The sequence below is a fragment of the Ambystoma mexicanum genome, chromosome 2p, assembly GCF_040938575.1.
Source record: "Ambystoma mexicanum isolate Mex_15411 chromosome 2p, UKY_AmexF1_1, whole genome shotgun sequence".
NCBI classification, from domain to species: domain Eukaryota; kingdom Metazoa; phylum Chordata; class Amphibia; order Caudata; family Ambystomatidae; genus Ambystoma; species Ambystoma mexicanum.
In genome coordinates this window covers 1,405,430,280-1,405,447,637 of record NC_090923.1, presented here as the reverse complement: position 1 = coordinate 1,405,447,637, position 17,358 = coordinate 1,405,430,280, and the positions used below count along the sequence as shown (strand labels likewise).

The following is a 17,358-nucleotide window of genomic DNA, read 5'->3' as shown; positions in this document are numbered from 1 at the left end:
GCGTGGGGCCTTTGGGACTGGAGCCGCGCCCTCTTCCTTTGCCACGACGTTGGCCTCTTTGACTGAATTGGGTGCTTTGGTTAGAGGGCCAGTTGGTAGCAGAGTAAAATTGCTGTTGGCTTTGCTGCTGGCATTGGCCACGAAAGGAGCGTCTATTGCCATAGCTGCGTCTGTTAGGTGGCCTAGAAATTTGGTCAAGAGTCTTGATGGTATCAAACTCTTTTTTTTGCATGTTCTAGGGCCTCATCAACTGCTTTCCCAAACAGATGTGTTTGCTCTATGGGCTTATTTATCAGGGAAGCCTGGGTTTCCGGCTTAAATCCTGAATTGCGCAGCCAGACATGGCGTTTGAGAAGTATTCCCTGAACCAGGGAACGGCCCGCTGTCTCTGCGGCATCTAAGGAGTTCTTTACAATGCCCTTGTTTACAAGAGTTCCCTCTGATATGGTAGCTAACAGGCGTGAACGCAGGGGTTCTGGTGCGTCCTCTGCTTCGCTGCGCAGTTTGCTCCACTGTGCATCTGCGTAGCTAGCTAGTAGGGAATTATTATTTGCAATCCTGGTTGAGAAGGCGGCGGAGGTCGTGATTCTCTTGCCAAGTGCACAGAGCTTCTTGCCCTCTTTGTCAGGTGGTGCCTCACTAGTAGATAGTGGTACCCCTGCTCTCTTTCTCGTATTAGTAACTACCAGGGAGTCCGGGATAGAATGTCCCCTGATGTACAAAGGGTCAGATGACGAAGGGCTGAAGAGCTTTTCTATCCGAGGGTTGACCCCTCTGACTAAGGCCGGATTGGAAAGGGAAGGAGTTATTCTTCTCCTTATAGAAGCCAGGAGCGGAATAGACTGACTGACCGGGGCTTTTTCTTTAATAACTTTTTCTACAAAGTCTATGTCCGGAAGAGTCTCCCCTGTGTCTTTCAAAATGCGCTGCTGCTTTGCGCAATAGTGCATTAAGTGAAGGTTGGTCATCTATGGGGGAGGTGTTCCCAATAGGTGAGTCCTTGGGAGGAGGAGGGTGAAAGACATCAGGGTCTGAGTGCACTGATGGGGATTGCCAAGGCTGCAATGATGGGGAGTACCAGGGCTGTGAGGTAGTTGTATCTTCTTCAAAAGCTCCTGCACTAGTGTAAGGGTCTTCCTCAAACCTCTCCTCCTCATGTTTTTCCTCTCCACCCAAACACTCCTCATCTTCCTGGAGGTATTGCTCCTCTTCAGTGAGGTCATATGCGTCTGTAGAAGGGGGAAACAGCCTAGGAATCTTGACCCTAGGGTCATCCTGGGTCTTTTGGGTGTGGGTGGGTTTTGGCTACCCAAAAACCTTTCCATTTTTTCTATACAAGAATGGAGTCTTTCCAGGGTCTCATGGGGAACCCCTGAATAGTCTAGAGGGGGGAAATCAGTGTTTTCGCCTTCAAAACGCTTCGAATGCTCCCACAACGTCGACGAAAGGTTTCCGTCGCCCTCAAAAAAGCCCTCCGGTAGTTCAGAAGTGCCTTTAGATGAATGGGGCAGTTCCTGGCTACTCTTGTGCTTTTTCGGCGTTTCTATTTCCTTGGGTGCGGTATTCGACGTCTGTTTCGTCGTCCGCTTACGTTTGTCCTCGGAAACAATTCTCGCCAGGCTCTCGACGACGAGTTCGTCAGTAGAGGGTTCTGGAGTCGGCGTTGCCTGCGTTGCGCGTTGTTTTTCGACGGCCGCTCTACGGAGCGTTACGTTGGATGTTTTTGAGGTAGCGCCCGTGTTAGATGAAAACCCAATCGCTGGTCGCGGCTGCGTTTGCGGGTGGGGCTTGAGACCCTTGCGGTCTGAGGTCGACGCCGGAGTGCCCTGCGTCCCCTTCGGCGCTGGTGGATCCTTCGTCCTCGACGAAGAAGAGCCGTGGGTTGTGTGCTTAGGCCTATGGGGTCTGTGTGCGTCCTTGTCGCCGGGGTGTTCATCCCCATAAGCAGGGCGTGATCCGAGCCCGTCGGGGCCGGGGACGAACGTCGAGGAGCGCGAGCGCTCCTTCTGGGGGTTAATGACTTCCGTAACGGACGTCGAGTTATCACCCTCCTCGTCACTTTCTGTAACAGCGGCGGCGGGTGAGGAAACTGACTTCGACATAGCGTAGTCCGCCCACCTCTTAACTTTCCGTTCTTTAAGAGTTCTTGGTTTCAAGAGCTTACAGGCCGCGCAGCTGTCCTCTTTATGATCGAGGGGCAAGCAACGATTACAGAGCTTGTGCTTGTCCTCCCAAGTGTATTTGCCCCTACAGCGTGGGCAAAACTTAAAAGGTGTCCTCTCCATAGCTGAGGCAATAAAAACTGGTGATAACAACCCCAAGGGAAAGATAGGGGAGAAAGAAAGACATTCTCGACGAGAAGATAAAAGTTCGAACCCCCACTCTCCCTACTGTATGTTGGCCGGCGAAGCCTGGCCACGTGTTCGGCAGCGCCGAAGGATCTCCACCGTCTCTTCCCATCCGTCGAAAACTTGCTCGGCGGAGAAACAGCTTCACAGCTAACGTCGAGGGGAGGGATCTTTAACAATAGGTATATATTAAGGACCGAGGTCCGTAGTAATTGTTTTGCAATGTCTCTCTAGGAGCTCCGCGTAAGGCGACCATAAGCTGGGCGGAAAAAAACAATCTGAGGGACCTCGACGCCTGAGGGATTGTGGGTACAACGCACGTCACTATAGGGATAGTGTTACAGACACGCCTTTGTCGACGTCCCCTTTTCGACTACGAAAAACAAAATGCAATACTCCGCAGTTACCACTGGATGTCGGACCTATGCACAGCATGTGATTCTAAGCAGATTAACAAACATCAGAAATATATATATAGTATATATATATATAAAGGTCATTATTGAAGTACCAGACGTCAATATATCACTGTCTCCTCTCTTACTCAGTCTGGCGTTCTTGACAATGGACGAGAAAAGAAAACCATGTCTAGCTAATCTTCAAGCTGGGGAGGTCATTGTCAAATTCAGATAGAAGCGATAAACCAGCCAATGAAAAGGGTCTTCAGGGGCAGATAACATTTCTGATACCGAGTCTACGGTCATCAATCGAAGGAAGGTGCAGGGGCTTGTGGCTGACAGACGTCCGCAAAAATCTAAGGAAAGTCTGCCAAAGCCAGTTCCAAATAAGAGCACTATTTACAAGTTGAAAATTGAGAGCTTGGAGTCTATCGATAATTTCACCTTGAATCGAGGAAACGTAATTAAGTTGCTTCATCTCGTGCCAAGTTTACGTGCAATAACCTCAGATGACTTAAATTGTGGAGTTTCCAGAAGAAGGCATGAATGACAGCGGTGCTCCACCTAACCTCGGCCTTAATTGCTACCTCAATATTGGAGGCTAATGAAGCGTTGTTTTCATTGGGCTTCGATGTTTACAAATTTATTGAGCGTGAAGAGTCTCGACTCGCCTCCAATGGAACTCTGGATGTACCAAGCAAAGTGGCATAACACCAAGGAAGGAGTTAATAAGATTCCAAAAGTCCCTCGTATTTTTGTTCTTCAATGTAGCTAGCATCTGCTCTGCATTATCAGCAAAAAGTAGTCCCAGTCCTGCTATATGGTGCTGAAAACGCTTTGGGTTGTACTTATGAAACATGGTCATCGCTGGAGAATTGTTTCTGGTCCAAGGCATTGGCTCTTCCAAGGGTAATTCTGACAGCATGTGTAAGATATGAATTATCGCTCATATCGCTCCATGCTAGGGTATGCTGGACCCTAGTGAGCCTGTTTCGTAAAACCCGCTACTACGAGCAAATACCACAATTTGACATCTTTCACTGTTCAATACCAACGAATAACAGTATGGTGTCATTGTGGGTCAAGAGATGCAAATCGATACTGAAAGAATATGGAGTCAGCTTAGACATGCTTCATAACAACCCGAATGCCACCACATTAAAAATTTGGCGTGCGTATTGGGACCGAACTTGTACTCAACGAGCTGCTGCAAAAATGAGTGAGGCACCGCTCGAAGTCCGGGCATTTAATTGTCCACAACGTTGCATTGAATTGTTTCCAGACCCTCAGGCACGGAGAGTGTTTATGATGTTGCATCTAAACATATTTAAAACCAAAGAACGCCTGGGCACATGGAAATGTAACAATCATAAATCCAATGTGCAGACTATGTGCTAAAGATAAGGAAACCCTTAAGCATTTAGTGCTATTTTGCACAATACTTCGATCTGAAAGGACAATCCACCTGGGATATTGGAGTCTGAATCACCCTCCCTTAGTGCTGACGAATGGTGGGCTAATATGTTCCAAGGCTCGGACATGAAATTGCTACTGCCATTGTCACGTTTTCTGATGATGATCGAAAATCGCCTGAATTTACCGTTGGTTGATGAACAATGAGGAAGAGTGACTAGACTGTAAGATAAAGCAGATGGGAGGGGTGTTTCTATAGGAGGGTGGAAACGACAAAAATCTTTTGTCGTTTTGTTTTTCTTTTGATGGGTTGTGTTGTTGTAAAAATTTTAAGGTTTGTGATAAACCAATAAAATAAAAATTTTTTTAAAAAAAATGTGCAGCTCTTCTTGTCCATCCCCTATAGTTTTCGGTCTTTTTTATGGGATGGCTTTCTTTGCATGGCTTCATAGTTTATATTCAGTTTATATAGAAGAGGTTATTGGCTTGCTCTGGAATGAAGATCTATTTTTCAAGGAGGGTTGAAGGTTTCCATTGTAGATGCCCCTCTAATCTTTATTCAGGACCCTGACCCTTGCAAAGCCAAAAATCCTTGTACATTTTTTTAACAGAATTTGGCCAGTGAATCACCTCGTTATGGCTCTGTATCTATTTCTGTATCATTGCTATGGCCCTCTGCAGATCTCCATTTCTGCCTGTCAGAGTGCCTAGATCAGCACCTTAGCAAAGCGTTTGTCCTCTGTTTTGTTTTTTTTCTTTGGCCACAAAGTCTAGTCTGTTTTTACGGCTGCAGCACTGTCTTGGGTACCTGCTGGACACCTCCTTTGTATCTGCTCTCTGGGTCATACCAGCTGCTGCAGAAATCTACAACGGAAGGAATTCCTAAGGTGCTCCAACATCCTTGCATAACCGTGAATATCTATCCTGGCACCCTTCGTTCTATGCCTTCTGCTCAGTGGCCAGTCATGGAGCTAATCGCCTTACTCTGGGAGCCTTGCCAGGCTCATCTGCTCTCCTGATGACAAAAGCAGGCCCTCCTTAAAGGGTAGCACATGTGCTACTTCACTACAACCCTGTGGGTACCTTGCACTGTCTGAAATAACCTATTTGTATTACGTGAAGCCTCAACTGTATCTAAACACATGCTACCATTGATGAGTGAAGGGGAATTATTTCCTTTAAAAGTAATGTATTTTTTATATACTGTTGCTTTGGGCTCTCATTAGGGGACAGGGTGTATTAGTATTGCCCCGTAAGGTCTTACAAGGGGATTCAGCAGAATGCAGGCACACATGCTGGCCTTTAATGAGGTACTGTGATTGTCCCCTCCCGTGCTAGAGGGCCATGGTATGGTTATCGGACGGGGGGGAATTGACACCATAACACCCCCAGTATCCAGGTTTGTGTCGCCCAGCTCTAAGTAACCATGTTGGTGACCTATTTCTTCAGCATTTAGATAATGCTTTTGAGAATCCTATAGAAAACCAATCATAAACGTAGAGTTGTTTTGCACTCCTGTGTTTCAAGAAATAGATCGCCCCCCCCCCCACCCCCCCGGCCATCCTTCCACCTTCTCTCCTCCCACCGTCTTGCCCCGTCTAGAGAGATAGCGGAGTTCTTAAACAGTTGGTTTCTCGAAGAGTGTCGTCACCTGCTTCCAGCAAAAGAAGCACATTAGCCACATTCCGTCTGTCACCTCTGCCAATATTCTTGCTCTTATATAATGGACTCGGACAGTGCTTGTCCTATGAAGGGCCTGCAGTCTGAGTCTGTGTTCAACCCATTGTAAGTCAGTGTTTTTGCCACAGCTGCCTTCTAAGGTCATTCTGTCTTCAGAGTGATAGCCCGGGTGTGTCTTACATCTTTCACAGCGTCTCAACGGTTTCCTCCTTTATATCGGAGTCTGAATTGCATTTCCTCCTTTGCCACCTGGTGTGTTTCCATGCCAGAGTGGGGGGGGGGGGGGCTTTCAAGACTTGTGTGCGGTCAGAACCTACTTTCTTGGTCGGCTTGCAGATTTCTCCATCCAAAACCGAGGCTGTGGGGTGGTTGGTGGCCCATCACCTTTTGGTATGCCCAGTATGTTGTGGAACTCTTCTTATGGCACCCTATGAGTTTTAACCCAAAAAGTGGAAAGTCCAACAATATCTGACTTTCGCTTTCCTTGGTTTTTCGGTGATTTGTCAGAAGGCGATCTTCTGGAGCATCGCAGGTAAAAGGTCTTGAAAGATATGCAGCGTTTGCCCTTACCATGCCATCATATCCATCTCTAGCTGGTTCAAGATCTTCTTCACTGAGTCAGAGTGGAATTTCATTACATCATCTGTGGGACATGTTCTGCCGTGGTGGGCCCACCTCACCCTGTGGATCCCATCCATGATGATGCCTCTGGCCCTCTGGTTGCACGAAAGCTAAAAGTTTCTGTATCCATGCATCAAGGCAAGCGCTGTCTGCCTTCAATGAACCCTTTCACTTGCAGATTCTCTCTTCTATGTCTATTTTCGGATCTGCCCAGAACCTTTTCGGCACTCTTGTCAAGCCATCGACAGTGTCCTTTGTTGATGAGGCAGCCTTCTGCAGAGACTGAATTGCCATTTAGTTTGCATCAACTCTTACCGTAATTGCGTGCATGTCATTTTTGTGTCTGCACAATGGACTGTAGTTCTTCCGTGAGCCTCTTTTCTACTTCATCCTGTAGGTTCATCATGCAGTGTTTTGTGAGTGCTTGCGGTGCACTTTCTGGTGAAATTGCTACTGGCCCTTCTTGTGCCGTGGACTCACCTGATGCTGCAGCCTCCTGCTGCGTTCCAACGCTGTGCTTGGAGCCTGACATCTGTTCTGGACCATGCTGCTGCCAGGTTAAGGATTTTCACAAATATCACTACGTACTATTGAGTTTTTGTATCTTGGGATAAAGAATCAAAACCTTGACATGAACTCTATCCGCGAAATACTTTGTATCAAAAAATCAAGAAAACAAACAAAATAAGACCACCAATAAACACTGTTCTATTTTTGAATAAACTTGGTGTTCTTTTTCTGAGCATTGTTGTAAATAATGTGTATGGTACACTGAAGTCATTTAACTGTGTACCCCTCATGACAAAGACATAAGTCTGATTGCCGAATTGAAAGGCAAACAGCAAAGTACCAAGGGAAGGATGCCCCCTCTGTGTTAATATGCCAGAGACCCTGCAGGGACGGGTTGGTTGGGTCTTTACCCTTTGTCTGTTTGCTTCGTTGTTCTGCTGACAAGAGATTTGAATAATTACTGTTCACCCTGCACGCACCTCAGTTCACTGGGGGAGACGGAGGGGGTCTGGTATCTGCAGTCCGCATACCGTATCTTGTTTTATACACTGGTGCTGGTCCGGAGACTTTTTCTGCGCAGGGATGGGGTGACAGAACATGTTGTGGCTGATGGTGAAAGTATGGTCAAGTCCACCATAACTCCTGGACTCAACTCCAAACAAAGCTGCTCCCGCCTTTTTACTTCTACAGACCAGGAGCTCTCCAGTGGTTTTGCTCATATCGGAAGCCAGCAGCTCATATTGGAGTAAGGCACTCCACAGCCATTTGTGGGGTTGGGGGGGGGGCGGGATTTGTTTCACTCGACGACAGATGAGGAACTTGACAAAAAATAAATAGCTCGCAAACAGCTAAATCCTTGTCAATCCTGACAAAATGTGCGCCCAAGGCCTATAGCCAAAGTCACCAGCGTTCCTCCCCTTTGTCATATGTGTGGGGTAAATGGTTAATTTTGTTTGAGATGAGGTTGTAAGGGTAATAAACAAGGGGTTGGGGGACCCCCCCAAAAAGAAAATGCATTCGATGTAATCATTTTCGTTGGAAAACCTTTGATGCATTTTACTTTTGTTGGAAAGTTTTCGATGCAAAGACATGTAACCACCTCCCGCTGGGTCTAGCCAAATTACTCTCCCAGCAGGGCGGCACAGTGCTCCGCTCCGCAGAAGTTAGACCTGGCAGCTTGGTTCCTGAACAGGTCACCCTGAAGCATCTACACATCACAGGACAACCTGGTTATCATACAAGGGGCAAGAAACTACTCCAGCAGGAGTTGATACAGGAGCAAGTGGAACAGGTTCTGCCACTGGACCAAGACAAACAAGATTGATCCTCTGACATGCTCACTAGACGATGTGTTATCCTTCTCTGCGCATCTGGCTCACTCGGGTGTGCAGGAAGACACCTGCAGTACGTATGTGCCGGCCATTAGGGCCTACAAGAATTGCGGAGGCAGCATCTTCTCTTACAATCGTTGGTTAAAACGGCACTTAGCAGGTCTGACCGGATTACATCCTGTCAAACATCCACATCCGGTCTAGGACCTTAAGGTGGTATTGGGCGCCCTGGCACCCAAACCCTTGGTTACTATTAAGACTGCCCTGCTGGTTGGCCCTCCGTGACGTGGGATCAGCGAAATTCAGGCTCTGGTGGCTTCAGAGCCCTATACCACATTTCACTTGGACAAGGTGGTGCTTAGGACACATCCTGCCTTTCTCCCTAAGGTAGTTTCTTCCTTTCCCCTTAACAAGGAGATAGTACTCCCAGCATTCCTTGCGGATCCACAGGATGAGGCTCGGAAGGTTTTGCACTGTCTGGATGTCAGGCGTGCTCTAAGATTCTATCTGGACAGGACAACGAGCTTCTGTAAATCGGATGCCTTGTTCATCACTTTTGGCGGGTCAAAACCAGTCTGTCAAGCCTCCAAGGCGCAAGTTGGGTGGTTATGGCCATCAAGGAGGCATGAGGGGCAGAGCAGGCCTGTGCCAGCAAACATGCATGCCCACACCATCGGAGCCAAGGCTGCATTCGTCAACTTTTACAATTTCATTTAAATCCAAACTTGTGCAATAGTTAAAACAGTAATAAAAATGTCCATTTCAATTACACATTAGAGAAATATTTTCATTTCAGTTACACTAACTCATAACTTAAAGCAACATGTAGACATTAAATTCCGTAAAAAGGAAGAAAACAAACATGCTTTAATACAGTTACATAATCTCATATTGTTACATCTGCATGTGCGGTTTCTTCCAATTTTAATATTTTAAAAACATTTATTGTAGCAATAGTTACCAAAAATCCTGAAAAAATCATTTGCCATAGATATTCTGGAGACACTATGTACCTATCAAAGATTTTTTTGAAGCATTGTGCTCGTAAACTTGCTAAATTCAGACAAACTGTCAGTAAATGTTGTACGGTCTCTTTATCGGCATTATTCTGACAAAATCGGCAAACAGAGTTACTGAAAGTAGTTTGCGCCTGATCTGAATTTCCAGTTTTGGCCAGAGATTGAATCTAAGCCTAATAAAGGTAGACTGTTTCAGATACGATTCGGGTTGGCTAAATTTCTTGAAGCCAAATGGTTGGTTTTGAAAGTCTTGATATTTCATACAACTCACAAGTTTTTATACAATCTAGTTGAAATGTTTTTGCCTTGGTCGGGTTAGATGTTATTTTATCTACAGATATGTTCGCATCTGTAAGAGCTCGAATTAGTCAGTCTTCATCTCCTGACAAACAGATCCTGAGACTGAAGAAACATGTGCTTTGAAAGAATCCATATAAGCAGGGTTGACTTAATAGATAGCAGGCATGTTCTGAAAAGTGCAATTATTTGCCAGAGATTACGAGCATGTAGGGAACTTATCCCCAGTTCGTACCTAATCATGACTCCAGGGACACATCCTGGCAATTTAAGCATACGTTTCCAGAATCTGAATTCAAGCCTATTCCACAAAGTTTCACTTACCGGATTGTTTGATTCAGCGCCATATAAAACAATGGGAGCTGTCTTCTGTAGAAAGAAAGTTAGGATAGGTAGGAGTGAAAATTTTCCAAATATACCATCAACAATGGTTGCTTGTGAAATGGACCTTAACATTTTTTGCGCCAAACATGAAAAATGGGCCTTATCAGCCTGATCTGACAATGTCACACCTAGAATGTGTACACCAGTATACGTATTTAACACTTAATTTTGTAGTGTCCATTTAAATTATAGTTGTTTTATGCTTTTTTTTTTTTAATGGCACACCAATATTTTTGTTTTCTTTAGATTGACAGACACTTTAGTACATTGGTGGAAAGAGCATCCAACAATCTCTGCAAGTCCTGGGGCGTTTTCGAAATTGGCACAAGATCATCGGCATACAAAATTGCAGAGCTAGGTCTAGAGGCTAATTTAGGCAGGTCCGCAACAATATCCCAAAATGAATCCCCGACGTCTGATACAAAGAAATTGAAGAGGGCAGCGGCAAGGATGCATCCCTGCCTCAGCCCCCTTCGAGTCTCGGATGTAGGGAGTCTAGGAACCCTGTATATCAACTCTGACTCGAATTCGAGTTTTGGTATGCAGATCTCTCACTAACTGAACCAGATGGGCAGGACATTCAAAGACACATCTAATGGCAGACGATCATCAAGGCGGCTACTACTTGAACAACTAATGAAAAAATAACAAATTTAAAAACGAATACCAAAAGAACTAATTTTGAAAAAACTAAAATGGGGTTGAGAGGGAATAGTGGCTTTGGGGGTGGGAGAAAAGTATTAAAACAATGGGGGGGGGTTTGGAGGGTACACCCCAAAAACAACAAAAGAAATGTTATTTTGGAATTAGTTGTTTTTATATTCGTTATTTTTTCATTAGTTATAATTACATGTAACTGGCTGAACTGCCAGTCCCAGCACCCCAGACTGCTTGCAAGCATACCTGTCTGCACAGGGCCTCCGACAGCACTTAATTTGAAAATCCTCCTCCGCATGTACATTACTTGTCATATCACTGCAGCACTTACCCACTTTGCGCTGGTGTTTGTGCTGGAGCAGTGAATGAATTTGGGCCTGTTGTGCCACTGAAATGGGGTTAGGTATCACTCTGGTACAGTGGCAGTATTTGAACCGCTGGAAGTAAAATTCCTGTTTTAGCACCAGGGCTAAGACCGCACATATCTGGTCATTGCACTTGAATTTCTAATTGTAATCCGAGTACAGTGACCAAGTATGGCTGATCTCACCCTTGGTGTAATGACATTTACATCTTTGCCATCTCTCGGGTTCACACTAGTGTGGTCATTGCATCTGCCTAACACACTCAAGTGCTTTAATTTAGGCAGTGCTACAGCCAGCACAAATCTGGTCATTGGGCTGGCAATTCAGGTATGCCACTCCATGGCCCAAGAAATCTACTGTTGACCTCAGGTTTTGGCCTATTTTGCTCATACTTTCCCTGGCCAATGCTACAAAAAACTCTATTCCTGGAGAACTTTATCAAATCCTTTATTTGCTCTCCCCCCCCTCTCCCCCAACCAGGCAGTTTATATCCCAGCCAGCAGTCTAGAATCTGCTCTTCTGTCGGTCCTTGATGACCTCTGCATGGCAGCAGATGGTGACTGTGTCGCAGCACTTATCCTTTTGGATTTTGTGGCTGCGTTTGGCAGTTAATCATATGGTGGGCACTTCAGACTCTGGGATATGAGTGGTAAGGCACTGAATAGGCCTGATTTCAATAGCTTTATCATGCATCCTATCTCAACCCAAATAAGCATGTGATCCTGGAAGTTGGACAAAGTCTATCTGTTCCTCTGGGTCTCCTGAGAGTAGGAACACTAGACACCGCCCCCTCCTCCACCGCTCCCCTAGAGCACTCCAGCATTTTTACCTCCACTCTCCTACAGGCATGATTGCACAACCTTCCCCAAGGTAGGGCCTAGTCCCACAACTCCCCTGAGAACTGCTGATCTCCAACTGAAAACATCAAATCCATGCAGTCTCTGTCCCCACCTAGACAAGGGAATCCAGTGGTGGAAGGAAAGCAATAAGGTCAGGAACCTGTGCACAACAGTTGTCGTAATTGTACTGTATAGTGGCTCAAATTCTAACATCACTATCCACTTCTAAATTGCTTAATTGAAATTGAGATTACATTTTTTTCATAGATGAGGATGTTACAGAGGCATTCCTTAATTCGCTGATTGCAGCAGATGAATATGACTCGGATCCTGACGCCGGAGAAGATTGTGATTCCACAGATGACAGTATGCCTGATGGTGAGACATTGGCAGCAACGCTCAATATGATATTCTTGGGTTATTGGGGGGTGAGGAGGGGGTTATACCAGGCAGTACAAACAGAAATGTATGTGGAACTGAATATTGTGCCTACCACTGCTAAAATTGAAGTGCACAATTGCTCTTCTGCTTCTAAAACAATGGTACTAGGCACCTTGCCATCAACAAGCAGTGTCAACTGGCACAAATGGGACCCAGTCTATGGCACAATGCCTGAGAGATTTTACGTACTTTGGTTGAAAGCTGTATTTTTCCTACCACAGCAAGGACATGTTTGTTTTCAGAGTCCATTCTTCCATCTGGTGTGCATCAAAGACTGACATTAAAGAGTTCATGCATAACTGATAAATCAGTTTTGGGTTTATTTAATGTTTTTGTAGCACTCCATGTCCCATTGCGGCTACGTCAAAACATATTGATTAGCCACTGTTCTGTATTCAGCCAATACAGTTTGAAGGAGAATGATGCGTGGAGTGCTCACTGATGTGACCTAATCTCTTGCCAGAGATGGATAGGAAAGTGGTCACCTTCATCATTCCTTCAGCATGTTATTCCTCCCGGAGACGCGTGTGGCGTACAAAGAGAAATCTATATGAACCTTTATTGGGGCAAGCACATTATGAAACAATTTGTGATTTGGTGTGGAAGTATCTAGGACTCAAGGCTATCTCAGTACTTGGGCTAGTAAACAGTGAAGTAAGAATGAAAGTTGTGGGTTAGAAATGTTTTGATTCTCTTGTCCAAAATGGACAAAGGTCTTATATTCCTTGAAACGCATCCGGTAGATTACTCCAGAGTTTTGTAGCTAAAGCAGAGCCACATCTGGCAAAGCCCTAATCATATGAAAAGTGGGTTGGCAACTGTACATGTTAGTTCTTTGGGGATAGGGCATATACCAATAGAGGCATTGTTTTAATAGAAGGGGACTCAACAAAAGACATTTCCTTAGGAGGAAGAAAAGGATACCATTGCGACTATTGCAGTCATAGTTCATAGTACCCTTTCCTCTATACACCTGCCTACTATCCTTCTTAAAGACGTTAGTGTAAATTATCCGTTGAGCAGATGCAAGGACTGATGGATGTTGCTGGTGGGCAGGGTCAAGGATGGTAGTTATTCCCTCATTGCTGCATCCAAAATGTAACGTGCAAAGGGCTCCCGTCTTGTCCACGGAAAGCCACCCCAAAGTATGGAGGAAAAGGAACTGTAGACGGCGTACAGTAGTCACTACGGGGAATAACGTTTTCTGTACGTTATAAGGTTCGACAATCACTTACACAATGATCCTCTCATCTTGATCTCTTCTATTGGAAGAAAGGGCTCTGGAGTAATGTTGAACATTATTTTCATCCGCAAGTCAGTGGTTTCTCATTGAACATTTCTTAATGAGGGAGAAAGACCTATAGAATATCCTAAGAAGGAAATCTTGAAAGCAGCTGTTTCTGCAGATAGGCGGTGCCAGGGTTGGATTTTGTTCACCAATGGCCCTGTCCGTCTTGTCAGTCATGTGTAAGGTTAATAGTCTCCTTTACATAATTTGTTTTAATAAAATATCTAGTAGATGTAGTAAAACTCCTTTGAGGAGAGATGTTAGTTTGGAGGCAGTTGAAAGCCCTTACTCGCACTGAAGAACTAGGTAAAAGTGCATCTACATAGTTCAAGGACCAAGGCAACTGGGTATGATAGAGAATGTTTGTGCATTAGTAGGAAAGGTATGTTTTAATTGTGTTTTAGTAAGCTAGATAACAATTTTGTCTTCTATTTCTTTTGCAGTTCCGGAACCTATGATGTCCAACGGTCCTGTTCTTCCCCTGAAACGCGTTTCAGAAGACTCCACAGTCTTTGTCCAAGAAATCACAATGAACGGTAGACAATGGAACGTCACCGTGAACTGCATTGCTACAAAGCCAGTCGGCCATAGAGGAGCACAGACTCCCTCAGACCTTGGAATCCCTGATAAGGGCTTTGCTTCCCAAAGTGGAATAAATGCCCTAGAAGCATTGGAAAACCTTGTGAGAGTCAACGGTCGGTCAAGCCCTGCTTTACGCCGAAAAACGAAGACACCAGAGCAGACCTGGCAAAAGAGCATATTTGGCAGTGGAGAACTTAATTCTTACAACATTAAAGACAAACCAGACTATGATGCGCATGGTCTAAAAGTGGGCACTAATCAACAGAAATTTAAAATATTTAATACCACTGAACATGTGAACAACTTCCACTTTGGAGCAGATATTCCTTTACTTCTTAATATTAAACAGGAAGATAATCTAGAGAAAGGGTTAGCAATTGATGTTCAGCCCAAACAGTTCTTTCCACTAGATGTAGATATTAAGGAAGAAACTGAAGCAATTCCAATATCTCATGAAAGTTGTCAAGAAAATACAGGCCTTGCTTTTAATCCACCATATTACGGAAAGAGAGGAAATGCCCAGAAAACCTTTGAAGCAGAGAAAAGTGGCCATTCTGACACAGAAAGTTCCAGGCGCCACAGCACCCGCATTAAGGAAAAGCAGCCCGATACTACTCCTGGCAATCCAGCCATTGCGGGTCAGTCAAACCAGTTGGAGCAATCTGCCAATGTAGTAGCTGCTCCGACTGGTAGAAAGCGGAAAAATGGCAGCGAGGACACAGCCACAATAAAGGAAGGCCCTAAGAAGAGGGGACCAAAACCACGTAACCAAAATGAGAACAGGCCTGCTCTCCAGTCCCGTCTCCCTGAACAACAAGTACCACTTGCTGTGCAGAAAATGTACAGATGTTCTAAATGCCAGAGAACATTCAGTCACTATTCTCAGTTTGTTGCTCACCAAAGGTACGAAATGAAAAAAAAGGCAAACGAATCCACAAAGGGGCCTAAAAATCAGAAATCTACTAAGACCAATAAAGGAAAACCCACTGAAGGGGCAGCTGAGGTAATATATGAAGTGCCAATCGAAGCCTCTACCAGCCAAAGGGCCACCCGATCTGTCAGAAAACCAGATGATTCCAAAAACAAAGAAAACAACATCAGTAAATCTCCTTTAAGTGGCGGTCAAAGATTACGAGAAAGGAGGACCTATACGTGTAGCATATGCAAGGAAACCTTCACTAACAAATCAAGCGTGATTGTACACAAGGGGACCAATAATGAAGAGGTGTACAATTGCAGCAAATGTGAGGAGGCTGAGGGTCATGCAGTACCCGGTGGGACTAAATATGAATGTGGTATATGCCAAAAGACCTTTGCACACAGAACAGGCCTAGTTGCACATCTAAGAATCCACACTGGGGACAAGCCGCATCAGTGTTCAGAGTGTCAACAAACATTTAGCTACAAGTCTGCTCTGATTGTTCACCAGAGAGCCCACAAGAAAGAGATGGTGCAACCGAATGTGCCGGAGATGGTGCAACCGAAAGTGCCAGAGATGGTGCAACCGAAAGTGGGAGAGAATGTGCAACTTAAAGTGCCACAGAAAGTGCAGGAGAAAATGCAGCCAAATGGTCAGGAGAAAGTGCAGCCGAACATGCAGGTAACGGTACCAGAGCCAAAGAGAACCTACGTTCCCATAGCGAAAGCCCCAACAACTGGCGTAGTGCGTATGTACCAGTGCCCACAGTGTAAAGAGGAGTTTTCAAATTCAACACTGCTTTTCACTCACCAGCAAACCCACACAGGCCCCAAACCACACCAGTGCCAGTTCTGTGACAAAAGCTTCAATGACAAGGCTCTACTTACTGTTCATCTGAAGACCCACACAGGTGAATCTCCGTACCAATGTGGCAAGTGTCAGAAGACCTTTACAAGCCAATCCCTCCTCATTGCTCATGGCCTCACACACTCTTCAGGGAAGCCTTTCCAGTGTAAAATGTGTGACAAGAGTTTCAATGGCGAGGCACTCCTGCTCTCGCACCAGAGAACCCACACTGGGGAGAAGACCTACCAGTGTATCCAGTGTAAGGATAACTTTTCATCAGAAACTCTCCTGACAGAGCACCAGAAGGTGCATATGGAAGACCGGCCACACAAATGTGACTACTGCGAGAAAGGTTTTAACAGCCAGGCTCTTCTTGTAGCCCACAGGCGGATACACACGGGTGAAAAGGCATTTCATTGCCACTACTGTGGGGAAGGCTTCAACACCAGCTCACTTCTGAATGTTCATTTAAGGAACCATGCACCAGAGAAGCCTTACCCATGTGATCTGTGTGAGCGAAGCTTTAATCTTAAGTCACTCCAGCAAGCTCACCGAGCCACCCATGAAGTAGAAAAGTGAACTGAGCCAGATAAGAAATTGTTGCATTATAGATGTGGAGCCTGGGTGAGAAAAATGTAAGGGCTGGTGAGGTGAAAACGGAAGTCTTTCATGGAATGAAATAGAACTCCTGCTCACCCGTAATGGACAAAGTGTAGCCGAAAAACTGTTTTCAAACATTGAACACTGTTGATAAAGCCGAAGGCCCACATTTTTGTGAATAAAGCTCTTAATGGTGGAGGCGCCTCCCCAACACAATAAGTGTCAGTTTTGGTTGCATTGTGTTAGGCAGGGTAAAAATGTTTTTAACAATTAAGTAGTTGCTATGCAAACCACCCTTATTATGAGTAAGGAAATTGGGCGGGGGACATTAATCTTTCTTAACTCTTAAGGAAAACGTTGCAAGTTCAAGGAGAAATCTGAGCAAGATCAAATGTTGCTTAAACAATTTTGATCATGCATTCTCTTAGGGTGGGATATGTTTTTGTTATCCAGTGGCATGGGGGTGGTTTACCATTTTCTTCAACCAAAATTGCAGATTAACCGGGCTTCATTCGTTGATTGGGTTGGGGGAGTTGGAAGGAAACAATTTGACAATATACCCAGTATTCATGTTCAGGAGTAGGATAAGGACTGCTGTGCTAGAGTTTAAAAAAAGACATACAATTGAAGTGACGTGAAAACCTGATGCACCAATATACCTGTATTGACTTCATATTGGTATTTTATTTTTTTCATCGGTGGTGGTTCCAATCCGGTTTAGCCAGATGTGGGCAAAGGAGCATTTTGTGTTTATGCATGCAGGCAAGCCAGCTCCTTCACAATCCACTAGGTGTCAGTTTTCTGTTGCATTGTATTAGGC

The 17,358-nt window shown here is 45.0% G+C and overlaps 1 protein-coding gene across 2 annotated transcripts in view; it reads left to right on the top strand.

Annotated features, from left to right (window-relative positions):
- Positions 1-16,757, top strand: part of LOC138567554 (zinc finger protein 84-like) — a 440,340-nt gene extending 423,583 nt beyond the window's left edge. For both annotated transcript variants that reach the window (XM_069645888.1, XM_069645889.1), the window contains exons 5-6: positions 12,130-12,240; positions 14,035-16,757. In XM_069645888.1, coding sequence (XP_069501989.1) covers positions 12,130-12,240; positions 14,035-16,517 — 2,594 coding nt within the window. In that variant the 3' untranslated portion in view covers positions 16,518-16,757. The remainder of the gene's footprint in view (positions 1-12,129; positions 12,241-14,034) is intronic.
- Positions 16,758-17,358: the final 601 nt, after the last annotated feature.